This window comes from Cucurbita moschata, unplaced genomic scaffold (genome assembly GCF_002738365.1).
Source record: "Cucurbita moschata cultivar Rifu unplaced genomic scaffold, Cmos_1.0 Cmo_Scf00063, whole genome shotgun sequence".
NCBI classification, from domain to species: domain Eukaryota; kingdom Viridiplantae; phylum Streptophyta; class Magnoliopsida; order Cucurbitales; family Cucurbitaceae; genus Cucurbita; species Cucurbita moschata.
Genome location: NW_019268579.1, coordinates 599755 through 627609, shown reverse-complemented (window position 1 = coordinate 627609; position 27855 = coordinate 599755). Strand labels below are relative to the sequence as shown.

General features: G+C 37.9%; 5 protein-coding genes and 1 long non-coding RNA gene across 6 annotated transcripts; 4 read left to right on the top strand and 2 right to left on the bottom strand.

The window, feature by feature from the left end:
• Positions 1-11: 11 nt before the first annotated feature.
• Positions 12-2867, bottom strand: LOC111437271. The gene is made up of 5 exons (XR_002709421.1): positions 2775-2867; positions 2197-2331; positions 484-509; positions 283-398; positions 12-206 (listed from the first exon to the last, which is right to left on the bottom strand). It is a non-coding gene; the product is annotated as an uncharacterized LOC111437271 (long non-coding RNA).
• Positions 2868-3894: 1027 nt separating this feature from the next.
• LOC111437269 (xyloglucan galactosyltransferase MUR3-like) lies at positions 3895-6592 on the bottom strand. Its single transcript, XM_023075159.1, has 2 exons — positions 6386-6592; positions 3895-6093 (listed from the first exon to the last, which is right to left on the bottom strand). Exon 2 carries the CDS (start codon positions 5942-5944, stop codon positions 4175-4177), a length of 1770 nt encoding a protein of 589 aa, XP_022930927.1. The 5' UTR covers positions 5945-6093; positions 6386-6592; the 3' UTR covers positions 3895-4174.
• A 2875-nt stretch (positions 6593-9467) lies between these two features.
• Positions 9468-14186, top strand: LOC111437326 (WD repeat-containing protein 70). Its single transcript, XM_023075231.1, has 8 exons — positions 9468-10165; positions 11324-11536; positions 11628-11828; positions 11941-12048; positions 12229-12366; positions 12464-12712; positions 13308-13628; positions 13727-14186. Exons 1-8 carry the CDS (start codon positions 9593-9595, stop codon positions 13892-13894), a joined length of 1971 nt encoding a protein of 656 aa, XP_022930999.1. The 5' UTR covers positions 9468-9592; the 3' UTR covers positions 13895-14186.
• A 1022-nt stretch (positions 14187-15208) lies between these two features.
• LOC111437328 (ammonium transporter 1 member 4-like) lies at positions 15209-16811 on the top strand. The gene is made up of 2 exons (XM_023075233.1): positions 15209-15713; positions 15784-16811. Exons 1-2 carry the CDS (start codon positions 15209-15211, stop codon positions 16731-16733), a joined length of 1455 nt encoding a protein of 484 aa, XP_022931001.1. The 3' UTR covers positions 16734-16811.
• A 1083-nt stretch (positions 16812-17894) lies between these two features.
• LOC111437327 (geraniol 8-hydroxylase-like) lies at positions 17895-20123 on the top strand. The gene is made up of 3 exons (XM_023075232.1): positions 17895-18861; positions 18973-19159; positions 19506-20123. The coding sequence occupies exons 1-3, from the start codon at positions 17902-17904 to the stop codon at positions 19916-19918; spliced, it is 1560 nt and encodes a 519-aa protein (XP_022931000.1). The 5' UTR covers positions 17895-17901; the 3' UTR covers positions 19919-20123.
• A 679-nt stretch (positions 20124-20802) lies between these two features.
• On the top strand, positions 20803-26447 carry LOC111437324 (receptor-like serine/threonine-protein kinase ALE2). The gene is made up of 9 exons (XM_023075230.1): positions 20803-21388; positions 21703-21786; positions 22561-22665; positions 22738-22827; positions 23328-23696; positions 23778-24038; positions 24191-24580; positions 24921-25161; positions 25339-26447. Exons 1-9 carry the CDS (start codon positions 21322-21324, stop codon positions 26051-26053), a joined length of 2322 nt encoding a protein of 773 aa, XP_022930998.1. The 5' UTR covers positions 20803-21321; the 3' UTR covers positions 26054-26447.
• Positions 26448-27855: the final 1408 nt, after the last annotated feature.

Genomic DNA, 27855 nt, shown 5'->3' with positions numbered 1-27855 from the left:
CCACTTCTCTATCATAAATCATAACTATATAACAAAATCATCCTCATATTTACCCTAATATTTTCCCTCAAACAAAAACCAATCAATCTCCTCTCCTCCTCTCCTCCTCTCCATTACCATATTGACAAAATCAAACATTCCAACAAAATCATACAAATAAATTTTTCATACCTTATTTCTCGAACTTTCTTTTTTCACGTGTTTTCCTGTCAAAATTAACAGCAATAGTTAGTCATAAAGTTACCCCAACACAAAATAAGAATAAAAAACAAAAATGGTAACCTTCTGAGGAAAAGCAATGAGGTAGCCGTATGTAGCCGTATAAAAAAACGTGAACAGAGTTTTCTTCTCGAACTTTCTTTTTGTGATCTTTTTTCTTGTCAAAGATAGCACAACCACTAGCCATAATAACAATTAGTTGGAAAAATAAAAGTTAAAGCAAGCATACTAAGAACATTATTCGTGCAAAGAAAATTTTCATACCTTGTTTTTCTGGCTTTTTTTTTTTCCTGTCAACATTAACAGCAATAATTAGTTATAATAAAAAAAAAGTAAAAAAATAAATTAAGAAGAACTTAACCCAACAATAAGAATCAAAAGCAAAAATATATCCTATAATGAAGTAACCATGATCAAGAATCGTGGGAATTTCTTTTTTCTATCGAGCTTGGTGGAAGTAGAAGAGAAGTCAGTTGCAACGAAGAATTTTTTTTTCCCCCTCTGTCCTATCGAACGTACTGGAACGAGATAGAAAAATAAGGGAAGGGAAACATAAACCTCTTCGTTTTTTTGAGAGAAGAGACGATAACGGTGAGAAACCTCTTCGGACCTTTTAGGTTCTGCGCTGGGTTTTCTAGAAGTGGAATGCATTTCTTTTTCAACCACCATTTTTAAGCTCCTGGCCGACGCTGTCGCAACACTAACGTCCAGGAATTTCCATTGGGACACGTCTCTTTGAGAGACCCATTCCTATAGGGTGAGTCTTTCAAACTGATGTACTCCAATAAAGACTAATCTGCTCCTTTTTTGTAATTAGTTTTGGGCCTAAATTCTTCTTCTTCTTCTTTTTTTTTTCTTTTTACAATATTGTTGTAAGCCACTCGCACTTTTCTGGGTAAATATGGAGTATAGCTCTCGCAGGTATTAACACGTGAGTTGTTCCCCAAAGGAGAAATCTTGACTTTATTTGTTCGTCCATTGCCATTTTATCTCGGAGTTGTATTGGCTATTTGATTCACTTTTAGGGATGACTTTTGGAATTATGAAAAAAAAATATAGCCAATTTAAAGCACATTTTTCCTGAAAATTTTGAGGAAAAGAAACTAAAGAAAGACGGGAGAAGTTCAGGATATCACAACAGTTTTGAAGACTTCCTTACGACTTTTATTCTTCACACATCACTGAGATTTGACTAATTTTCTCTCAAATATTTGAAAGATTTTTTTCCTCGCTGGGAGATATCTGGCTTTAATTTGATTTCTTATCAGCCATTCGTATTTCCTTACAGAAAAATCTAACAAATTATTCATAAAGGCATACGGTAAAGAAAGCACAGGGAGTGTAAGAAAGAAATAAAACTAAGAAGGCAGATAAGTATTATTTACTGGTTTTTTATTAACTCGGGATAGTATCTTCAACAGAACCTATTTTTCCAAAACTATCATAATGTATAAACTAACCAGTGTACATTCGAATCGAGTAACAACTAATAATAGTTCTATAAATGATGGAAAACCACTAAAGAATAACTTAGGCCTACAAGTAACTAGACTACTAAGAAAAAATAAGATATCAAACTAATGAAAATTACTTCTATCACGAATTTAACAAAATTAATAAGAAAAACAGGATGCATATAAGAAACTAGTTCGGCGACACTTATTTTGAATAAGAAATTTTAGAGAATATTACAAGCAGAGCAGAACTAATTGCACGTAACAACCAGTAAATGAACAAAATCCAAATACAGATCACAATTCTCTTAGGCCGAAGCAATTCAATTCTTGAATGTATAAGACTTTAGGATCAGTAATTTCTCCAACAAGACATTCATTAACTCCAAAGTATCACAATCAATCATAATGCATAAAAATGAAAGAGTTAGGAAACACGACATTCAGAGAAGAATATGGACGCTAGCTGAGCTCAACAAAAGGTTATAAAAGTACGACAGAGTAAAATCGTCAAAATACTTACCGAAAACCACTGTTCTGGTAGCAATTAAATTCACGTAACAGCATAACACATCGCTGACACGAGATCATTCTCAAAGCTCACCGTGGAAGGAATTTGAACTCATAATAATAAGCACTATAGCAGCTCATGCAGGATCTGAAATAAAAAGAACCGATAGAGATTCTGTTAATCATCGGATCATCCATAAAATAGATAAATCGATATGAATCAACAATCGACAAAACTCCTAATCTAATACGATCGACGAACAAAAAAACTTTTGATTATTAGGAATATGAAACTGAGTGATCGCGATCATTACTTCATTATAAACGACTTTATTTCTTCTTCGACTAATCAAAATCGTAAAGTAATTAGGATTTATGAGAATAAGCGATCGCGATCATTTGTTCAATAAGAAAACTGTTTTCATTTCGACAAATCTAGATCTAAACAACTAGGATTTATGAGACTGAGCAATCAAGATCATTAGTTTAAACAATGATTTGGTTTCCCCTTCGACTAATCAAATTCCTTCAGTAATTACGATTTATGAGACCTAACAATCACGATGTGGAAATCTAATCACCGAAACATACCTGTGTTAGCCTACAGCATCGTAAGCCACCAATAATTCCGAACTCTAATATCATCGTCCACGCGTCAGAGCAACTTCAAGAACACGAAGTTTAGTCTCGTTCGATTTTCTTCAAACAGCCTTCCCTCCTTTCTTCGCCTTTATATAGAGAAGCAGAAGCCGTTTGTGATTTACATACAGACCCCCTAGTGGGCCAGCTTATGCGGCTAGAAAATGGGCCGAAGTAGAAAACGGGTAGGCCCAAGTCCAATTCCTTTAGGAATATCAACGAAAGAAGATGGTTTATTATTATTATTATTATTATTATTATTATTATTATTACTATCATCATCATCAACAAGTAGAATGGAAAAATACTTGATTTTGTTCGTATGCTTAGATCCATATTCTAATATTTTACACGTTTTCTTTTTACACAATAATAAAATGATAATTTCCATCAAAATAGTAACTTTTTTTATTTATATGGATGGAATGATTCTCATCTCTAATATCCAGCTTGAAAATAATAATATTCAAGTAGATTGTATTTAGTTGCCAGCAGAGTGAAAATATAGAAAAAATTGTGGGGAACGACTTAAGGATAATTTTTTAATTTTTCTAAAAATTTAATCGAACCATACAAACCATATTAAAAACTATGTTTTTTTAGTGGGAACTAATTAATACTAATAGCCAATTTAGACAAGGTAGGAAGGACAAGAACACCGGCACCCTACCAAATAATTTAGTTTTTTTAAAATTAAATATATATATATTTTCAAGTTTTTTTTAATTAAAAATATATATTTTCAAGTTAAGAGATTAAAAGTTGGAATTTTCACTTACATAAAAACAAAATTTGGCACGATGGAAACGCAACTGACGGCCAAGTATGGGAGCGAGCTTATCTTTCAATCAGACAACGCTAGCCAAAACTCAACCCAAGAACAAATCAAGAAAAGCTGAGCAAGCGGTATTTAATTAATACTCTTAACAGTGCAACACAGGTTATTTTGCCAATGAAAAGCAATACCATTTCTGAAGGGAAAAAAACGATTTCAAATTATTATGGCTCGTTCTGGTATATCATTCCGCTCAGATGAGCTTTAATGATCCAAAAAGTGAAGCAATCACGACACTAAAATCTAAATGACTTGATTTGTGCACTGTTTTGAGAAGGAAAAAGTAGCCAACAAAATGAGAAATTTCAATCCAAAGAATTAAGAGAATTAGAGAGAAAAGCATGTAAGGAACTATGATTTCTGTATAAGAAAACTATAAGCAAAGGACTGACCCGCTGCTATGTTTTTGAAGGACAGCCCTTTAACTGGATGGTGATTAAGCCTTCAATCTATAAAACGTCCCTGGCTTGATGCAGGAAGCTGTTCTTTAGAAATTAAAACTTATCTGTGGAAATCATTAGGAATTTAATGATTTGTCTCTCTGCTCATTTTTCCATGAATTTTTTGCAGCGCCTGCAGATGTATCACCAGAATCCCCATCCTTTGGTTTGGAGAAGAAGGGATCCCATTCATGAGGTCCAACTTCCCGCTGCCCGTCTTCCAGTAACGCGTACTTCCAACTATTTTCCTCGATAAAATTTTTGTCTGTGTGTCCTTCAATAATATCTATCCTCAGCTTCGTAACCTTGTCGATAATGGCTTGCACCGAGACATCGAAAGCATCTTTCAAAGTCTCCAACTTAGAGCGTGGATCGGCGTATACCAATCTCGGAATCATACTGATTACCTCCTCCTGTATTAGCTTCAGCTGCTCAGGAGAAATTTGTGAAAGCCTTTCTTCTATGCTAACATTTCTCTTGCGGATATCGTCCTCTGGGATGAATACTGAATATCTTGTAAAATTCTTGGGGAGATGCCAAGTGTATTGGGTGTATGCTGACCCTGGATGGAAGAAGACGGGTATGCAGCCAGCTAGCATAGCGTCAAAGGCAGATCTTCGAGTATACGAGTCGCCCTGAGGTTGCAGGCAGAAAAGGGAGCTCTGAAACATCTGCATTATACTACTCGGAGAATGACACTTGCTCTCACCAAAATCACATTCGAGTAGCTTGCAGACCTTAGAGTTCTTGCATTGATCAATAATCTGCCCTCTAATTGACTTGGGATTGTCGGGACGTGGAGCGCCAGCGAATGAGTACAGCCATTTGCGTTCTAGCTTTCTCATCCGATCCTGCCAAATAAACACATCATCATCCTTTGCTGGATGAAAATATGTTGGATATGGAATACCAAAATCATTGGCATTCCATGGGCTTGATTCAACCACAAGCATGGACATGTTCTTAGCAGCAGGTAAAAACAGAAGCTTATTTCCCCAATCTGTTTCTTCCTCAGAGAGCCTCCTGAAATCCCATGTGATCCTACCTGCAACAAGGAAGTGATCTTGACCACCCATAACGCCCCATTCGGGCCTTTTCTCAAGCCAGTCGACCAAATCAAGTGAAGCTCTATCTCTAGTAGATATATTATATCCCCAAAGGTATCTCGCAATATCAAATCCAGCATAAAATGGTACAAAAAAGGCAGAAGCAATGGAAGAATCCTTAGTCAAACAATCATACTGCTTCATTCGATTACTGAAAATCACATCGACTGCAAATTGATTCGTCGCATACCACCCTGTATCTGAAAACACTCCTTCCACATTCTCAAGTGGTGGACCAAGCCCAGCGTTAGTTGTGAACTTGCACATATTTGTCCAAAGGCTTAGACTCTTACACTCCTTCAGCATATCCTCATTAAACCTAGAAGGAAGATCATGAACAAATACATACCTCCCACCGCATGGATCGCTCTTGTTTTCAACAGTTTTCAATGCTTTAACAAAAGGAAAATTCTGAACCTCAGGTTTGGCGGTGGACTTAGGCTGCTGGTCTACAGGCTTTGTAGGCTCGCGGGTTGATTTCACATCAACTTTCGTTGCGTCGACAACACGAGAAGGAGCAAATTTCCGGACCACCGGCAAGTTTACAGGTCTATCTTGGAGGCTTAATTTGATCGATTCATCAACAGCATGTCCTCCAAGCACAACAAAATGAAAGTACAACAATAGGATCCAGAAGAACGCCGACAATAACGCTAGAAAACAAAGCCGAGACTTCTGATTCTTCCCGGCACCTCTGTCCATTTTTTCCGACGGGGCAATCACTACCGGCTGGCGTCTCATCGGATGGAATCATCCAATCCGGCTGCTTGCCAGGTCTCCATTTCGCAAGAATCGCTCACAAGTCCGTCACCAAATCCCAAAATCCAGAAGAAAAAACACCAATACCTCGCTCGCCTACGATTTCCGATGCGAAAAAACAACTGAAAATACTGTAGAACACAATACAAAATGAAGGAAGAATTAGAAATAGCAGCCAGCGGATTCAAACAACGTGACGTAAATGTCGGACAATGCGATCGAATCTAGAGAGATCGAAGACGCAACCCAATGGAACGTTGTACCAAGAGAAATCCCGAAACGCGAGGAATTATTAGATGCTTTGGTCGGTTGCATTACATTACTAAGCAAATCACAGAAATAATAACCAAATTGAAAAGAAATTAGAACGGATCTTCCAATAGGTACAGAAATAGCGGAAGAAAGATAGATATAGAGACTTACAGCGGAGACTGGATGATACTCCCGTTAATTTGAAGCGAAATTCTCTCGGATTCGCTCGGATTTTCGAGATTTTTTTCTTATTTTGTGAGCTGTGCCAGTGAAACAGGGAGCGAATTAGCAAAGAAATGCAAGATAATTGGTGACGCCGTGAACTGAAAAGACTCCGCCCGCCGGTATTACACTATTGTCGGTAGTCGCTACGATTGCACCACGTGTCCGCCTGTGAAAATTTGATCCCATCCCCGGGAAATACGGTGCATGGCCGAAAGGGTTAAAAAGGGAAATTAAATAAATCAAAGCTTGTGCCAGATGCCAAGGTAAATTAGTACACGTGGAGTGCAGTGATTGGATGGAACAAACCCTCACTCGGTTTGTGGGTCAGATCTGGTTGGACTGGTTCAATTATTTCTTCGATGTAAATATTTTCGATTCTTACCATAGTATAGTTGACAAAAGAAAAATTCAACCTGCCGTTAAAATAATAGTTTTCAATTAAGTGTTTCTTAAAACATTGTTCTCTTCGTTCATGTATTGGATCTCATCAAAGGAAAATAACGCATTTAATAAATGATTGTTTTTACCAAAAATTTTTATAGAGTTTTGAAATGTAATCACTATAAGAGTTTTGAAATGTAATAAATTCTTTTATTTTTATTTTATTTTTTAATCTCTAAAAAAAGCATCTAAAACGTTGAATGGTTTAGCTTTTTGAATCTAAAAAGTTGGAAATGTATTCGAAATATTCCTTTTCTTAATATATTAAAAAAATATATTTTTATTTCAGATAATTTCTCTGAACTGATTGCTGAGTTCTATTTTTTATTTTTTAAGGATTAAACTAATGCACGTCATATGATCACATGATGATGAAATTTGATTATCATTAGCTTAAACCACTTGATTAGTACAAACACTAGATGCCCATCCCATTGCTTTTACCCCACAGAAAATTATTAATTTATTACATAATATTAATAATGTGTTTTCTATTATTAAATTATAATTTGTGGGTCAATTGACAACTTATTGATAAAATTGTTCCATTGTTTACCAATTATGGAGGAACATTGGTTCTTTCCTATAAGTTAAACATAAATTTACAAAATACTCGAAAATTTGTTCTTTTTTTAAAAAAATATATAAAATTAAATAAGTAGTCATTCATAATTTAAATTTAATGTTTACATTTTCTATTAAAAAAATTTATATTTTTTTTATTGAAAATAGCTAATTTTTAAATTTATTAAAAATACTTCACTAAAGTTAAACGTATGAAAAGTATATATATTAAAATGGAATAAAATGTAAAGTCGATGAACAAAAAATATTATTTAATATTGTATTTCTAGGTTTATAGTCTCTCCTAAACAAGTCAACCCACAAATTAAGACCACGACACAAAAATAAATATATACAAAAAAAACAAACAAACAAACAAAATGGTAAATTGTTAGTGGTCCTTAATCTTAGTTATGAGGATTTTTGTGCATTAAAGTTACAGCTCTGCATGTTGGGAGAGCCATGTCCGCAGGTTTGGAATCATCCTATTTTATTAAATTTTGGTTGAGTGGGCTGCCACTACGTTCACAATATTATGTGTACACATTGTGGGGGTGTCTTTCTTCACCTCATTAAAAATTAATTAAGAACACGATGCCTAACTTTAGAACATTTTCATGAACATCTGTATTTGGGTTCATAATTTTCTCTTTTTCATAATTTTTTTATATATATCTACCGAATCAATTTTTATACACTTCGATAAATAATTGTTTGACTTTAAATTTAATGTTTCTAAACCTTGTTATTACTTACATAGTTCTTATTAGCCGTTCCTAAATAAATCTGTGTCAATTTAATTTTCTAACTCAACTATACATAAGAGTTTGAAGATTCAATTTTTTTATATTTTAATCGACAATATAAGTTTAGATTGAATTGTCAGGACTCGATCATCTTCTACGAGATTTTATGTGACGAAGTTTTTGAATCAATAATTTAATGCGATGGCCCCTCTGGTGTCTTCCCTTCATTGCCGGACATGTACTCAGGAAGGACTTGCTGGCTTTTTTGGAGCAACCCATGAGATGGTTGATTGATCTTTTCATGCATGTATCAGTCTAAAAATGATAGAGAAATATTAGAGAATGAGATGTAAATAAAACATTGGATTAAGAAATGACATATGTGTTCATTTTGCAAGCAAAATGGACGTTGAGTCATGCAATAACCTTCAAGCTGCATAAACACGCTTTTCTTGTGTTTTTTCGATAAAATCTCCAACTTTGTTGAAATTAAGTAAACAAAAATAATATTATCCCGAGTTAGATATGTAGGTTTAATCTATATTTGTATTTAATAAATTTTTAGATTTAAAATGTATCTAATATGTCTAAATTTTTTCAATTGTATCTAAAATTTTATAACTTTAAAAATATTAAATAAGACGTCATATATTTAGTTAATAAATCTGCTCATATATGAAAATGAACTTTTCATAAGATATTACTGTTAGACGATGAAACTCTCACATCCGCTAATTTAACGGTTGAATACTCTCTCCTTTTAGACAATACCTTTTGGGGGAAGCCCAAAAAGTTATACTCAAAGTGAACCTAAGAGCTTATACTTATAGACAATATCATAATACTCAAAATAGACTCAAGAGCTTATACTCGTAGACAATATTATACCATTATGGAGAGTCATGTTTATCTAACCATTACCTTCTCAATTTTATATTTAAATTAGTTGAAATATAATAAGCCTTCTCAATTCAAAAAAATTCACATTTTTTTACTTTTTCAAATTTATTTGTTCAATGAACTTAACCTCAAAAAGGTTTAAATAATTAAATAAAAAATAAAAATGGGAATGTGAGCAGTTTAGTGAACAATAATTATAAACATATAATTCACATTGCAAGTAAAAAAATAAAAAAATAAAAAAAATAAAACCATCTATCAATTCCACGTATTCATGCTGGGCTTGTTTTCCCGCCAGGTTACCGTACTTTCTACTGGCCCAAGGGCTCAGGCAAAGGAGAGAGAGGCCCAAATGAAGCCAGCCGACTCATTTGCCGGTCCTCTTTACCATCCTCCTCGACGTGAGAGCTGTGCAATTTTCAGCGTTCGTTAATGGCGAAGGTATAGATCGATACACGATATCGTGTTTAGGGTGAACAAGAAAAAGCTTCTTCGGAAGAATATGGAGGACGAGGCGGAGATATACGATGGCATCAGAGCTCAATTCCCTCTCACATTCGGGAAGCAATCGAAAGCTCAGACCTCTCTCGAAGCCATCCATAACACCACTCGTCGTAACACTTTAGCGACTGTTTCAGAAAAATCTTCTTCCGCTCAGAATAACAATGGTCTCCCTTCTATCTCTTCCTCCTCCAAAGCCTGGCTCAACTCACTTCGCACTTCCAAAAACCCTAACACACATGTTTCGGGCGATTCTGGACCTATTGGGATCACGCGTGACGTTGACGCTGACGATGGTCCGAGGATTGGCCCGCCTCGCCCGCCCACGGAGTTGAAATTGAATGATGACAGCGATGACAACGATGATGATGATGCAATGGTTGGGCCTCCGCCGCCGCCGCCGCGTGGCGAGGGTTCGGATGATGATGAGGATCACGACGGGGAAATGATTGGACCACCACGTCCACCGCCGAGATCGAATTTGGATGATTCGGATGTGGAGGAGGAAGAATATGAGGAGAATCGGTATCGAATTCCGCAGAGCAACGAGATTGTGCTCAAAGGACATACGAAGGTTTGAATTACCCTAATTTCACCCTATTCAGCTCCTTGTTAATTTGTTTAATGCCCAAAACCAAGGAAAGAATGAACTTATTGTGCATTTTTAGTTGGCATCTCTAGATTTGGGTATCAAAGTGTATAGGCTTGGCTTGTTTTCAATACCGAAGTAGCTTGAATTAGTCAAGGTGCTGAAGTTGGGTTTTGTGGAAATAATTTTGTTCTCTGCCTATTCCTCACATTCACTAGCTCTGCTTGACTTCTGGATGAATTTAATGAACCATTTTGAGCCTTATAGCTGAAGTGTGAGTGTAAATTGAAGATTGTTTTCTTTTCCGACCCCATTTAACTCTTTTGGGTTATATAGTTTTGGCAAGTGATTTCATTGTTATTGCTCTCCCAGGAGAGTGAACTTTCAAGAATAAGTCTTCAAGGACTTGCATTATGTTCAGAAGCATAGGAGTTTTAGGATGTTCGTTTTAAGTATCTTCTATTGGTTTTTCAGTAGGGTGATAGTACAAAAGATTCTGGAAAGATTAGAACATTAGCTCACTACAGCGTAGCTCAACAGGCCAAGGCGTATACCCTCGACTAGAAGGTCAAAGGTTCAAATCGCTCCACTCCATAGGTTATTAAGCTAAAAAATATTCGACCAGAAAATCTATTGACATTCCAGCAAAATCCTGACCAGATAGTTAATAGTTGTTGACACTAGGAGTTCCTAGTTAATAGGGCCTTGTTTGATAACTTCTATGAAATTACCCCCGGAACACGAGCAATTATCAGCAAGAGAAATACCGAAAGACGAGAAAAGAAATAACATAGTGTTGTAGTGGTTCGGCATTTTTGCCTGCATCCACTTTGAAGATGCTGCTGTTCTTATTTCTCCTGTTTTCTTTCAAACATTCTGATTACTAGAAGAAGGAAATAAACCTACTTTTCTTTCAAATATTCGTTTTGTTTTTGGAAGTTGGCTAAGAATTCAAATGTTTTCTTTAGAAATATGAAACTCAATGGTGAGAAAACAAACACAATTTTCAAAATCTCCATAATCATTGATTATGGAAGGGGCCTAGATTTTTATACATATTTACTTCTTAGCAAATGTTTGGCTTTATGGTGGTAAGCTGATAGGTCATAAACTTGTATATTAATTTTGAATGATTTTTGACAGGTGGTTTCTGCTCTTGCTGTTGACCACACTGGGTCTAGAGTTCTTTCTGGTAGTTATGACTATACGGTACGTATGTATGACTTTCAAGGGATGAATTCTCGTTTGCAATCCTTCAGACAGCTGGAACCATTTGAAGGTCACCAAATTCGTAATCTTAGCTGGAGCCCATCTGCTGACCGCTTTTTGTGTGTGACGGGCTCAGCTCAAGCCAAGGTGCAGAATGAAGATTTTCAATTCTTGTACAAGCCTGTAGCTTATGCAAGTGTCTAGTATTTAACTAACGTTCATCTTACTGGCATTTCAGATTTATGACCGTGATGGACTTACTCTAGGAGAGTTTATGAAGGGCGATATGTATATACGTGATCTCAAGAACACTAAGGGGCACATATCTGGACTGACTTGTGGAGAATGGCATCCTAAAAATAAAGAGACGATTTTGACATCATCAGAAGATGGATCCCTGCGAATATGGGATGTAAATGACTTCAAAAGTCAAAAGCAGGTTTTCATTTTTCTCTAACTATTTCTGTTTCATTCTTCCTTGCCATTGCCGATTTGTAATTTATGCTGCTGAGGAGGCCTTTCATTCATGCTTGCGGTAAATCAATGTGTAGGTTATCAAACCAAAGTTGGCTAGGCCGGGTAGGATTCCAGTGACGACATGTGCTTGGGATCGTGAAGGAAAAAGCATCGTGGGTGGCATGGGTGATGGTTCTATTCAGGTCTCATTGATTTTCATCCCGATTCATTTCTCTTAGCACTTTACTTCAATGCTTCAAACTACATTTTAATTCTTGCTTCCCCCATATGGAGCTCTCTGCATTCTCATCAGTTTCGTTCAGTTTGTTTTAAATTCACTTTGCCATCATATGCGTTATCATCCTTGCTCCATGTTTTTGCAGATATGGAACCTTAAGCCTGGATGGGGAAGCAGGCCAGACATACACGTTGAAAATAGTCATTCAGACGATATCACTGCTCTTAAGTTTTCAAGTGATGGGACAATTTTACTGTCAAGAAGCCTTGATGGATCACTGAAGGTACGTCGTCAATGCAGTTAGAGCATTCACTTTCACTTGTTTCTTTTTGTTCATTTAGCAACATCCTTCCTACTTATAATTGTATCCCGTTTCTCAGGTTTGGGATTTGCGCCAGATCAAAAAACCTCTCAAGGTGTTTGATGATCTCCCAAATAACTATGCCCAAACAAATATTGCATTTAGTCCTGATGAGCAACTCTTTCTGACTGGAACATCTGTCGAGAAAGAGAGCCAAACGGGCGGTCTGCTCTGCTTCTATGACAGGACAAAGCTGGAGCTTGTTTCTAGGGTAGGAATATCCACTACTAGTGTTGTGCAGTGTGCTTGGCACTCAAAGCTAAATCAGGTAAGCTACTCATCATGTCGCATGAAATATTTATATTCGTATTATTTTATAGTTGAAAAACTTGCGGGGTGGGCTCCAACTCGAGCATAGTTCAACTAATTAAGGTATTGTACCTTCCACCAGAAAGTCAGAGTTTTGAATCTTCACCTTTACATGTGCTTGAAGATATATGTTTTAACCCGTGACCTAGAAGATATAGACATATCATCTTTTGGACTTCCAAGCACACTAAATATGATGTCATTGAAGCTTACTTTTGTTTGATTTCTTTATCGTGAAATTGATTTCAAGATGTACTTAACCTAAATCTTTGCTGAACATCGGCAATCTGTCCCGATGTGTAATGGCATTTTTCCATGGTGAACTGCCATGTTCCATCCCCAATATAGCCCCAAAACATTTTCCTATGCATGGATGGATGTACTGGGGACAATTTTCTGTTCACACGTACATAAACATTTTAACGTTTGCACTCTGTATTTATGTTGTGCCCGAGCTAGGTCGATGCCAATAGAGGATGTCGTATTATTTAGTTTAAGATCTTTTCTACTCTGCAAGTTGTAACAATGCTATTTATTTTTATTTTTTTGTCAAGATATTTGCTACTTCTGGAGACAAAAGCCAGGGAGGAACACACATATTGTATGATCCAACACTAAGTGAGAGAGGAGCTCTAGTTTGTGTTGCCCGTGCACCAAGGAAAAAATCTGTTGATGATTTTGAGGCCAAACCTGTTATTCACAACCCGCATGCCCTGCCTTTATTTAGAGACGCACCGAGCCGAAAGCGACAGCGTGAGAAGATACTCAAGGACCCACTTAAGTCTCATAAACCCGAACTCCCGATTACTGGACCGGGCTTCGGAGGAAGGGTTGGTGTTACCCAAGGAAGCTTATTAACCCAGTATCTTATGAAGGTAACTGTCATTCATTTTTCTTCAACTCAAAACACAGCCTTTTGTACTCTGTTTGCTGTTGGAACTGGGAATAATTTGATTGTCTTGCATCATTATAGCAAGGAGGCATGATTAAGGAGACATGGATGGAGGAAGATCCAAGAGAAGCCATTCTGAAGTATGCTGATGTTGCAGCAAAGGATCCGAAGTTCATTGCACCTGCCTATTCGCATACTCAGCCTGAACCTGTTTTTGCGAAGTCCGATTCCGAGGAGGAAGATAAATGATCTTATGTAATGCTTCTTCTCCTTGGGTTTGCTTGGCAGCTGTTGGGAGATGAAAAATTGAAGATGGTTGACTGCTGCTGATCCTTTGGCTCACGGCGGGGTGCGAGTTTTGCCAGTCCCAGGTTCGATTTGATATAACAGCCTACTGTTAACAAGCAGTAGGAATTTAGGGTTGTTTCATTTTTAAATGTTGTAAGAAATGAGCTACAGAAGAGTGTATTCCTTGTGTACATTATTTGTGCAACACCATTGTCGTAGCTAAAAATATACAAGTTTGAGATGAATTTTTAAATGGTGATAGTTTTTTTTATCTAATTTAAAGTATTTGGTTAAAAGTGAGTTTGAAAATTCTATAAATAATTTGAAAACACAAAGTATTTTTTTCTTTTTTTTATGCATAGTAAAATCATAATTTTGAGTTTCTTATATTATATTGAAGTAGTTTTTTTAACCCTATTGTGTAATATTTACTTTTTATTATAAAAAAATATGATGTAATATTATACAAATAAAATGATAACCACGTTAGTTGGGGAGGAGAACTACATCTCGTCTTACATTGAAGAGCATAAAATCACCATTGTGATATCCCACATTAGTTGGGGAGGAGAACGAAACACGCTTTATAAGGGTGTCCCTAACAAAGGGGGGAAGCCCGAAAGGGAACAGACTATGTGCCACCAATGAGGAGACTATTCTCCCTCTAAAGGGGTAGACACGAGACCACATCAATTTGAGAAAAGAATAAGTGGAATAAGTGCCACCAAACTCGAAAGGGAACGGACTATGTGCCACCAAACTATTCTCCCTCTAAAGAGGTAGACACGAGACCACATCAATTTGAGAAAAGAATAAGTGCCACCAAAGAAGTTGGACTCCGAAGGAAGTGAAAGAAGCAGGGCTCTGAAGGAAGTAAATTGTGATATCCCACGTTAGTTGAGAGAACTGGTATCCCGAGATCCAAACATGCTTCTACTACTTCAATTTTGTTTAAGACGTGTAGTTGCATAATTAAGAATTGGAAACTCGTAATTTAACCATTACAAAATTTACCATATTCTGAGAAGCTTCCTGTCCAAAATTTGTGCCAATTGCTTCTACCAGTTGTCAGCTTCAAAGATGGGAGTCCGGAGTTACTTGTTATACTGGCACCTCCTATGATCGGGGATCTGTTTAAAGCAGCTTCCTTCCTAAATTTGGAATCCACAAATCTCTCAACGATACTCATTCCACTTCCTTTAGAATCTCTACCTCTTATATAAACTTCCCGTTTTCTCCCATTCCAATTCGCCCTCTCCTCCTCCGCCGCCGCATATGACAGAAATAGCCTGCTCCGCAGCCGACCTCCGCCACCTCCTTGGCGGCTCAGCTAATGCCACTGCTGTCGCCGATTACATTTGCGGTCGATTCGACGCCATTTCGAGTAAATTTGTGGACACAAGTTATGCTGTTGACAACACTTACCTTCTTTTTTCAGCGTACCTTGTGTTTGCAATGCAGCTTGGATTTGCTATGCTTTGTGCTGGTTCTGTTAGAGCCAAAAATACAATGAATATTATGCTTACTAATGTTCTTGATGCTGTCACTGGCGGCGTTTTTTATTATATCTTTGGATTCGCTTTGGCCTTTGGAACTCCTTCTAATGGCTTCATTGGTCATCATTATTTTGGCCTCTCGCAGTTCCCTTCTTCCTCCTTTGATTATGGGTTCTTTCTGTTTCAATGGGCTTTCGCCATTGCGGCTGCTGGGATTACCAGTGGCTCCATTGCTGAACGGACCCAATTTGTTGCTTATTTGATCTATTCCTCTGTTCTTACCGGTGAGTCCGATTCATCACGGTTTATTTGAATTGGATATCAACAAAATTGACAGATAGTTCCCTTTTTCAGGTTTGATTTATCCAATTGTCTCTCATTGGTTTTGGTCTGCCGACGGGTGGGGCAGCGCAAGTAGGTCGGAGAATCTTCTATTTGGCTCAGGAGTAATCGACTTCGCCGGCTCCGGCGTGGTCCATATGGTGGGTGGCATCGCCGGATTATGGGGCGCCGTCATTGAAGGCCCTCGAATCGGCCGGTTCGATCACGCCGGCCGGTCCGTCGCCCTCCGTGGCCATAGCGGCACATTGGTCGTTCTCGGCACTTTCCTTCTCTGGTTCGGCTGGTATGGCTTCAACCCCGGGTCGTTCCTTAACATCCTCAAAGCCTACGGCACTACCACCGCCGCTCCCTTTTACGGCCAATGGAGCGCCATAGGTCGCACCGCCGTCACCACCACCCTCGCCGGCTGCACGGCGGCACTAACCACCCTCTTCGGCAAACGTCTCCTCGTCGGCCACTGGAATGTCACCGACGTCTGCAACGGCCTGTTAGGCGGATTCGCTGCCATAACATCCGGCTGCGCCGTGGTGGATCCATGGGCGGCGATTGTTTGTGGGTTTTTCTCAGCCTGGGTTTTGATCGGATTCAACAAACTAGCGGAGAAACTCAAGTATGACGATCCGTTAGAGGCGGCGCAATTGCACGGCGGGTGTGGAGCTTGGGGGATTTTGTTCACTGGCTTGTTTGCAAAACAGGCTTATGTCAACGAGATTTATTCTGGGTTGCCGGACCGGGCGTACGGGCTGCTGATGGGCGGTGGCGGGAGGCTGCTGGCGGCTCATATAGTGCAAATTTTGTCGATTGCTAGTTGGGTTAGCGTGACGATGGGGCTGGTATTTTGGTTGCTGCATAAGTTTCAGTTGCTGAGAATCACGGCGGAGGAGGAGATGGCCGGCATGGACTTGACAAGCCACGGCGGATTGGCTTATGTGTATAATGATGAAGAGAAGCCTTACGTTTGAGGGGACAAGGAAGAACAAGACTTTGATTTTGTGGCATAGGTTGTGTTGTAGATGTGTTCTTTGGTTTAAGGTTTTAATTGTAATGGCTTCTTAGTTGATTTGTTCATGTCTGGAGGCGTAGTTCTACTTGGGTATAGTTTGATTGATTTTATCGATCATAGCGTTTAGGTTTATATTAATAGATTTGTCATATATTCGTTAATGCCTAAAATAAATAAGTAACATTATGTTATATCCTTCCGCATGTGTATTATATCATAAGAGATCTTGAAAGGGTGAAAATTTGAGGTATGAGCTGTAAACAACAATAGTGCTCAGGTCGACTTTTTTATTTCTATATATTATTTATTATCTAAAATGAAGCACGATGATCGCGTGAAATTTAATTAATTCAAGAATGCAAAATTATTCAAAAAAAGCCACTTAAATAATTCAACGAACCTATAATTTATAATAATAATAACAAAAAATAAAAATAACCTATCATTACCTTTTATTAAACAAATATGTTGAATTTACAAAAATATTTAAAAGATACTGTTCAAAAATTTCATTAACATATTTAAATTAAAATACTCTAATTTCAAATTTAATTAATATTCTGGAAGCTCCTTTTACAAATTAAAAAATATAATTTAATTTTCAATAGTTTTTTAATTTTTTTTCTAAAAATATTATAATGAATATCAATGTTAATGTTATATTTAAAAATTTTTGAGCATTCGTTAAACTTTTCTATCAGCAAGTTTGAGAATTAATAAATATTTGGGTTATCGAGAGCCATTCCAAGTCTTAGAAATTTAAATGTGAATGGGTAGTTTACTTTTATTTAATAAATTTTTGTCTAGTTGTATTTAGGTCTATTCTAAATATTACAGTACCACATCACATGGAGTAGTGTACTTTTATTCAATACATTCTTGTCCAGATGTATTTAAGCCTGAATTGGCCTTTGTTTTTTACTTTTTACAAAATCAATTATCTTTTTAAATTTTTAGCCGTGTTAACAAAAATTAAAAGCTAATAGTTGTGATTTAAATACTGAAATTAACTTACACTATATATTAAATTAAATTTAAAATTTGTTATTTAAATTTATCATAATTTGTTTCAAATAATTGGCTATATTTTTAATATAGGGTCTGGATTTTTTAAGATGTATGATGTGATGGGGAAGACTTATTTTGTCGGGTTGAGAACTTTAAATGAGAGTGAAAACTGTTACAGAATCAGAATGTCGACGGCAATGGAGTTTTGGACCTGCATCCTCTGTCTATGTGTTGCGTTCTTCTTCATTCTGAAGCTTAAATCGAAGACGGGAAATACGTCGAAGCTGCCTCCGGGACCAAAGCCTCTTCCGGTGATCGGAAACCTCTTGGATCTTGGCGAGAAGCCTCACAAATCGCTCGCCGCCATGGCCAAAGTACACGGCCCTATTATGAGTATGAAACTCGGACGAGTTACAGCCGTGGTGGTTTCTTCTTCCACCATGGCTAAAGAGGTCCTACAAACGAACGACCAGTTTTTGTGTAACAGAGCCATTCCAGATGCACTCAAAGCTCACGCCCACGACGAGGTCGGGTTTCCATGGATTTCTGTTTCTCCTCTCTGGAGGAACTATCGCAAAATTTGCAACAACACTCTGTTCGCCGGAAAAATTCTGGACGCGAACGAGAATCTTCGCCGGAGGAAAGTGGAAGAGCTCCTTGAGATTGTCCGTAAAAGCGCGGCAAAAGGCGAGGCAGTAGATTTAGGGAGATTATTGTTCATGACGACGTTGAATCTAATCTCGAACACAGTTTTCTCGGTTGACTTAGCAGATCCGAATTCCGAATTAGCAAGGAAGTTCAAGAACTACGTATGGGGAATATTGGAAGAAGCCGGGAAACCAAATTTGAGCGATTACTTCCCTGTGTTGAGGAAGCTCGACATTCAAGGGGCGAGGAGAAGAATGAAGATTCAAATGGGAAACGTCTTGGATCTTATAGATTCAATGATCAACCAGAGGATGAAGCAGCAAGAACTGAATCCAGATTCTGTTCCCAATAACGATATGTTACACCACCTTCTTAAGAACGAGGACACCGACGCCAAACTCGATCGAAATCAAATAGAACATTTACTAGTCGTAATACCTCCGCAACCCCTCCCCCCCCCAATTCGATTCTTAGATCTATTATGATATTGGAAGCTCCTCTTATACGTGGTTTTTCTAATTTGTGCAACAAAAACAAATTAGGTACTGTTCGTGGCCGGTTCGGATACAAGTTCAGGGACATTACAGTGGGCAATGGCGGAGCTATTGCAGAATCCAGAGAAACTAGCAAAAGCTCAAGAGGAAATCAGGGGAGTTTTGGGGAAGAACAAACCAGTGGAGGAAGCGGACATTCCGAGGCTGCCATATCTGCAAGCAGTAGTGAAGGAAGTTTGTTAGATAAAACCTTTGTTTTTTCTTTATTTAGATTCACACGTTTACATTTAATTTCCCTTTGACCATTTGACAAACACGTCGAATGGATTAGCTAATTCTTAGACGTCAATTTTCTAGGAAGTGGCACAGATTCAGTTGGCCACTCTCCACCCATTTTTAGGATAGGTTGTATTTAAATAGGAAATCTGTTTACAAGATTTCACCACCGGATTTTGAAGAGCAGTCAAAGTTTCAGTCCTTCTCTCTCTCTTATTTTACGCATTTTATCTTTCCTCCAACAACCTCCTGTCGACAATATCCTCTCGGTGATTTCCCTGGCCAATTATCGAAATTCAACAAAGTTTTCCGATTACATCCAGTGGTTCCATTGTTGCTACCTCGTAAGGCGCAACAAGAAGTGGAAATTGCAGGTTTCACAATCCCTAAAGATGCACAGCTTCTGGTAAATACATGGGCGATGGGAAGAGATTCGAGTGTCTGGGAGAATCCGGAATCGTTCGAGCCAGAGAGGTTTATGGGATCGGAAATTGACGTCAGAGGGCGGAGCTTCGAAGTGATTCCGTTCGGCGGAGGGAGGAGGATATGCCCTGGACTGCCATTGGCGATGAGAATGCTGCATTTGATTTTGGGTTCGCTCATTAACTTCTTCGATTGGAAGGTTGAAGATGGACTTGAGGTGAATATGGACGATAAATTTGGGGTCACCGTGGAAATGGCCCATTCACTCAGAGCCATCCCATCCCTAATCGTTTAGAATAATTCCATAATTGCTACAATGTTTGGGCCTAGACTCATTGGGCTTGGTTGGCCCAATAGACTGATTCGCATGTGGTCGTCCTTGGGCCCACTAGACTCATGGTTTCTTTCCTTTCGAGTCTACAGGGTATTCAACCTCTAGGCTTTTTTATATTATTATTTTTAGTATTAAAATATGTAGAATTGAATTATGTTTAGGTTAATATTTTAATTAAACAACTAAAGGATGGAAAATACAAATAATCGTTCTAATAAAAATTTCTCACTACAATCAAATCCGAGTTATTTACATCATTTTTTTTTTCATTTTTCAATATTTTCTAGATAAAAATAAATTAGTTTTGATAAATACATTAATTTATGTATAATTATCGTTTAGGTAATGAAAAAAAAAATCTCTGTCACCTCTCTCCTTCCTTGTTTATATCGAGATTTTTTACCCTGTTTTAGGTGGGTCCACATGAGTTAAATGAACATTTCTAAGCACAATTCTATTAGGAGTAATCTCAAACGTCTAGATAAGAAAAAAAAATACTCTCCATACTTGATTTTACCTATCTAACCTTCTATCTTGTATTTTATATTTATAATATAATATTTCATAAACAAAAAGAAATAAAAATGTTGTTAGTGTTATATATTCTAGCTGAAGACTGAAGTCTCCTGGAGTCCTATGAATTTTTGGCCAAAAAGAAAAGAAATGACGTAGTCAAACGAGTCTCTAAATTGTCGTTTCATTCACAGTGTTGGGAACACGGAATGTCCGCAGCGCGTGGACCAGAGATACCATCAATTGATCGCCCTTTTGCAAAAATAGAAAAGCAGTGGCTTTGCAGCAGTAACAGGGGAGTGTTGTTGCCATGTAATAAAGTTCCTTACCTAGCTCCATCGTCTCTCTCTCTCTCTCTCCTCTGGTTCGATTTCTTTCTTTCTCTCTCTACACTCTCTCCTAAGATCTTCCTCTCCCCTTTTCGCCATTTTTCTATCCCTAAAAGACCCCGCTCTTTTTTTTCCCTCCTTCTTGTAAAGTGATGTTCTTATACTCTTTCTTCTAGATCCTCGACCGCATTTCATGGATCTGTAAGCCATATATCTGCATTGCTTCGTCCTGCTTCTGCCGTTTCGTTTTCTCTCTCTTAGGGTTTCTTGTTGTCATGTTTTGGTTTTGTCTTTGTTGAATTGAACTGGGGGAATTGGTCGGGTTTTTTTGAGTGGTGTTGAGCCATGTAGTGGGGATTTGGAGCTCGCATTGTGTCGGGGGAAATTGTTGATGGCGAGTTCTTCACCGTATCCCCTGCGAGTGTTTTCAATGGCAGATTTATGTTGACGTGGTTGAGCTTGTTGTTTGCGATGGCTACTGATGATGATTCTTTCCTCTGAAATTTGCTCTTTGGACGCAAAATGCCTTTCTCGATTACGCACCTTCTTCTGGTTCTTCATGCGGCCAATTTGGTTTTTTCTTGCTCAGGTACTGTGCATTTACTTTTTCGACTTGAGTTTGTTGAACAAGTGCAAAAAACTCTGTTAGTTTCTGTGTAAAAGAGTCATTCGCAAGATTATTAATCCTGAGCAAACTAGAAACAGTTCATTTACACCACAATGTTTGTTTTTAGCTATATCTTTAATCCGACAGTAAACACGACATTCAATTTGCTACTGATTTTTGATGCATTTTGCTAATCACTTGTCGCGAGCTTTGTTATTATTATGAGAATCTGAATTGTTTGACCCTGTATCAGAATATAGAATGTACTGAGAGTTACCTATTTTCTCGGGTTTCAGGACAATCTACACCACACATATACTTATCTCCTTCCTTAGAGCCCAACCTGGAAACAACAATGGCAGAAATGTCAACAGAGCATGGTATAGTGGTTTTTACTTGGAATCAACTTGTCTTGTTCGATGAACATACATTCATATTCCAATTTTGGTATAAATCTATGATAAGTGCCCAAATGTATTCAAATGTATAGTGATGTAACCTGTTTTTGAACTAATCAGACCCATCAATTGTCCAAACTCTTAAGTTGGAATATTTTATGCATTTTTTAAACTTTTGATTATGGTTTATAGTTAATGGAAGGAACTTCTGTTAGAAAGTAAAAAGTGAAGCTAAATCTTTCATGTTAATGATTATATTGTCATATGTTTTTATGTCAAGGAGTTCATCTTATTAGCTCTACCAACAAACTTAATTCTTCTGGTTTCAACTTCAGTTTCTCGCGCTTCTCTTAAGTTGGTTTCAACAACTTAAAGAAGAAAACGTTAAACTAACTTAGTCAGTGCAGTTGGTGGGATTAACAGTGCCTTGAGTTTGGATTAGATAAATAGTTAATTAACTATGGATTGAGTACTAGACAATATTTATGAACTAGGGATGTGGAATTCGAGTAAGGTAGTGGGCATGGTTTATCTGATCATTTGGTGGTTCTTTTTGAGTGTTTAATTTACCCTTGGTGGGAACAGTTCTCAAATTCTATATAATTTTTTTTTTCTGGGACTACAGTCAGTAGGAATGAAACTAAAGGGAAATAGTGAAAATTTCTACAGTTGTAATCCCTTTTTCACTCATTTTAATTGTTCAACAATTCATGGTCTTCCCTTTTCCTATGGGTGCATATGGCTCCCTCATTGCAGTAAGTTCGGAGCCGATGGGTTTTTCATTTGTGCCCTCAAAATTACATGGTAACTGGATGTCTAAGTCATCTTCGGGACCAACGACTGCTCCTGCACCTTCTCCAGGTATGAAGGCAATGTAATAAATTCTCCACTGTCCTCTGTGTTGCTATTACTTACTGACTCTACCTTTTGTAGGTCCTATAGTTGCACCTTTACCTATCCGACATCATCGATGGCGTCGTAAACAACCTCATGTGGTTGCTCCTACCCCGTCAAAAGACCAAGGTAAAGTTGGGGATTTATTTATTCAGTGGTCAATTATTTATCCAAATGGGGAAACTGTATAACCTCATAGTACATGATTGCCAGGTGATGTTTCTTTGATTCTAGGATCCCGATCCACATTTTTTGTTACTGCTTTTAGGCTACTGAAATGCTTGTTCCTTTTATAATGGCTCCATCCATTCCATTTCCTGCTAAATAAACAGGTTTACAGAGCCATTCCTGTCTGTTAAGCATTTGCTCAAATATGAGATACTTAAGAGCTGGATTTTGGCTGTGAAACTAAATTGTTTTAATTCAATATCATGCTATCTTTGAATAGGTTTCTAAAATTTGACATTATGATGTGATGGTGATCCATTTAAACTTGTGCCCTCCTTATCAAAGGAGTTTTGAAACTTTACATCTTTCATCGTCTAGGACAATGATTATTAGCTTTCAAGTTGTAAATCTTCTTTTATGAAATTCTTTGTACTAAATATTTTTGAACATGGACTTGAAAGGTTGTGATCAAATATGCATGGAACCTCTTACTGCGGCACCCTTTGGTTCACCTTGCGGCTGTGTATTTCCCATGAAAGTCAGACTTCTTCTGGATATAGCTCCATATGCTGTTTTTCCTGTGATGAACGAGCTTGAAATTGAGATTGCAGAGGGGACTTACTTGGAGCAAAGCCAAGTGAAAATCATGGGTGCCAATGCAGATAGTCAAAATCAGGGAAAAACTGTGGTGGAGATAAATTTAGTGCCTCTGGGAGAGAAATTTGATAATACCACTGCAGTACTGACTTACAGAAGATTTTGCGATAAAAAAGTGCATCTAAATATGACGCTTTTTGGTGATTATGAAGTTGTCTACATCAGCTATCCAGGTAATAACTTCAACATTTTTTCTCCGCTTTTGTTAACGTCTTCCTCTCAGTAAATTTTGAGAATAAATAACCCATGATCAGGGATTCCTTCTTCACCGCCATATGGAGGTTACATGGGAAGTGCTCCTAGTGGAAGTGCTGGAGATCTTCCCATTACTGCAAATTTCGTTAATAAGAGCCAGAAGATGAATGTTAAAATAATTGCCGTCATAGCACTTTCAGCATTTGTTGTGTTATTGGTGTTCATTGGAGCTCTTTCCATCTTTTTTAAATGGAGAAAGGTTGGCAGACCGTCTAGTGCTGTTGGCCCTGTCTTCACGTCATCAATTAACAAAAGATCTGGTGAGTCTGCAGATCCTGATCTCATAGCTATCACAAGGATCTTTCCACAAGTATTGTTCTAGTATGAGCTGTTTATCCTATGAGCTATCTGGAAACCTCTATTAATTTTTCCTGTAATACTGCTTGAGATGATTGCATTTGAATTAATGCAGGTCTAGGATCAGCCTTATCGAGTAGCATTGCAAGCTCCACATCTGTTTCCCTAATGTCCGCGATGCCAACCAGTATTCAATCTGTCAAAACATTTGCACTTTCTGAACTTGAGAAAGCAACAGATAAATTTAGTTCAAGAAGGATTTTAGGCGAAGGGGGATTTGGCCGGGTTTACTTTGGTCTTCTGGAAGATGGAAACGAAGTTGCAGTTAAGTTGCTTACACGGGATAATCAGAATGGAGACCGTGAATTTATTGCGGAAGTTGAGATGTTGAGTAGACTGCACCATCGGAATCTTGTGAAACTGATTGGGATATGCATTGACGGGCGAACTCGCTGCTTAGTTTATGAGCTTGTCCATAATGGAAGTGTTGAGTCCCACTTGCACGGTATATTTCCTATATCACCTACGAGTAGGCCTTTTGGGCGTTTGTTAACCTTTCTTCTATGTACTGCTGATAGATGTCTCCGTCTCCTATACATGGTTTGTTTGATGAACTTTGGTCTCATTGCCTCATTTAGTATAAAAATGTTTCATTTCCCTCTTTCCTTTATCATTCAATATGGTGAGAATTAACCATTCTTATCATTAGTTAAATAACATTTTATTTTAATGAAAAAACCTAGTTTCAAAAGTTTCTTTATTGTTCTTAATTAATTTTTGTACTTGGTGTCATCCTAATTGTACTTGGTTTTATTTACAAAAGGCTCTTCACCTGCACTGTGTAGGCATTGACAAGAGAAAGGGACCCCTTGACTGGGATGCGCGGTTAAAGATTGCTCTTGGAGCAGCAAGAGGTTTGGCATATCTTCACGAAGATTCTAACCCCCGTGTAATTCACCGCGATTTCAAGGCAAGTAATGTTTTGTTGGAAGTTGACTTCACCCCCAAGGTTTCGGATTTTGGATTGGCTAGGGAGGCAACTGAAGGAAGTGAACATATCTCAACACGGGTGATGGGAACTTTTGGGTAATTCTGGCGTCTGCTTATCTTATTTTACTGTATTGATCTGTTTACTAATTATTAGGAGGATTAACTTTTGGAACATTGTTAAGGAACATGAATCTCAAGTCTGTCTCTATTTTCGCATGACTATTGGCGGATATCAGTTATCATCTTTTGTTGACCGAGTCAATAAATTTTCAGGTATGTTGCCCCTGAATATGCAATGACAGGGCACCTACTCGTCAAGAGTGATGTTTACAGCTATGGAGTCGTGCTACTTGAGCTTCTTTCGGGAAGAAAACCAGTGGACATGTCCCAGCCACACGGTGAGGAGAACCTTGTAACATGGGCTAGGCCTCTACTAACCAGTAGAGAAGGTTTGGAGCAACTAGTAGATCTTTCTCTAGCTGGTAGTTATGACTTTGATGACATGGCCAAGGTGGCTGCCATTGCTTCCATGTGCGTTCATCCAGAGGTGACCCAGAGGCCATTCATGGGAGAAGTTGTGCAGGCTCTGAAGCTGATATACAACGACACAGATGAGACGTGTGCAGACTACTGCAGCCAAAAGGAGTCCTCAGCTCAGGAATCGGATTTCAAAGGCGATCTCGTACCATCAGATAGCAGTTGGTGGAATGCTGGTGGTCTCACACCTCGACTGACATACGGTCAAGCTTCTTCCTTCATCACCATGGAATACAGCTCTGGCCCCCTTGAAGATATGGAAAACCGACTGTTTTCAACTTCAAGTTTGGTGGGCGACGAGATATCCTTGCCCATTCGGCATGGAAACAGGTCAGGTCCCTTACGAACTGCTCGAAGCAAGCCTGCCTTTTATAGATTGTCGGGAAGTAGGAGCGAGCATGGAGGATTTCTTTCAAGGCCTTCTTGGAACAACAATTGGTTTTGGGTTTGAGTTTCGTTTGAAATCTTCAAAAAAAAGAGAACAAATGCTTGGCAGAGCAAAAGAAATGGATCTGCCGCCATTGGTGCCCCCTCGACAGCTCCATTCTTGATCATTTTATGCTGTGTGGAGCTCTCAAGGGGACGGACATCGGTGCTGATCCTCGTGGATTCCTTTCTGCGACTCTTTAAAGTGTACAGTTTTAACTCTCTGGTTCATAAGGAGCTTTCAGGCTTGGAAGTTAAAAAGTTGTCTTTAATGTGTGAGAGAAGGGGGGAAAAAAGAGCGCAAAGTATTCGGTTCTTAATTTTGGAATTATTGATTCATTACCGTACAAGTTAGGAATGTAATTTGAATACTCTCTTGTATCATATTATTTTCTTTTTAAAAATTCTGCATTACTGTGGCGCTGTGCTATGTGCTTGCAAATTAAATGACAATCTCAGTCTCACCACGCCCGCCATTTTTTTAAAAATACTAATTCTAAATATTTTATAATGTTAGGACTAATTTATTCGAAATGAGATATATATTTTTTAATAATATATTTCTGATTTTAATATTAAAAATTAATTTAAAAAACGCGCGCAATCCAACTTCGCAGCTCCGCCAAACGTTCTGCGCCTCTTTAATAGGTATAAAAATCGTTCCGCCAAATGCTACGATTCTCCTCTCTCTTCAAATTCAACCATGTCTGTTTGGTTTCTCTCTATTTACAATTTCGTTTTTTCAATCAAAATGCGGCCGATCGTTTATACTTCAGTGATTCGTTTCTTTTCATGCCGAGAAAGTCTTCGTCCTCGGTTGTGATTCCTCTTCCTTGAAACTGCATCGTTGAATGAGTTCGTTCTTTTCTGTTTTTGCAGTGTTTAACCGTGTCACTGTGAATTCGTTCAGGCTTGAGATTTTCAGCTTATAGGAAATGTTGGAGTGCAGCGACGGATAAGAATTACGAACATGCCGAATCGGTAAAATTCTTCATCATCTTTCACGTTTTATACTTCCGCCTTCAGATTAGTCCCGGAGAAGAAATAGTTTGCCTATTTAACTTTTTTTTCAGCTATCTGGTTAAAATTTTGTCGTACAGCATAATCATTGCCGACTAATGTTTGTCAAATTCATTACGAACTAGTGAATAGAAATATAGTGAAACGGAGTTGATTTAAAACTTGCGGCATATGGGGCAGATGTTTGTTGCTAATCATCCGAGGGAAAAGAATTTGAAGGCTCTTTGCTCTGTGCTAACTACAGGATGTAAAAGCATTTTTCTTAGAGATGTATGTCATTTGAGCACTGCGCCAAAGCTACTAGAATAACCAAGATCTTTTGTTTAATTTCTTATGAAAAAGCTAAACTAATTTATCCAATGGTTCAAAGCTCCACGGAGTATTACTTTTTTTGAATTTGATGATATGAAGGGTATTTAGTTATATTTCATCCTCTTATATTTTCTTCAGCCAGTGGCGAAGTTGAGAGCTAATGATATAGGGACAATGTGTGGAAAGCTGGAAGTGGGGAACGGGTGAAGAAAGTGTACGTCTCTGAAATGGTTGATACTACTGCAGCTGGAGATGCATTCATCGGTATGGTTGTATACGTTTTCTTGAAACGAGTATTTACTTTGGTACCTTTGTGATCCTTTATTTTCTTGAGAAATCTGGTGTGCAAATTGTATTATTCCAATGTTCTCTGCATAAAGTTCTGTGACCATTTCACTAGGAACCTGAAGCATGGTTATGTTCTTTTTCCATTTAAAAATTCAAATTGATTTCGCTTTAATTACCAACGCCGAGAATAATCTTTGCAGTCTTTAT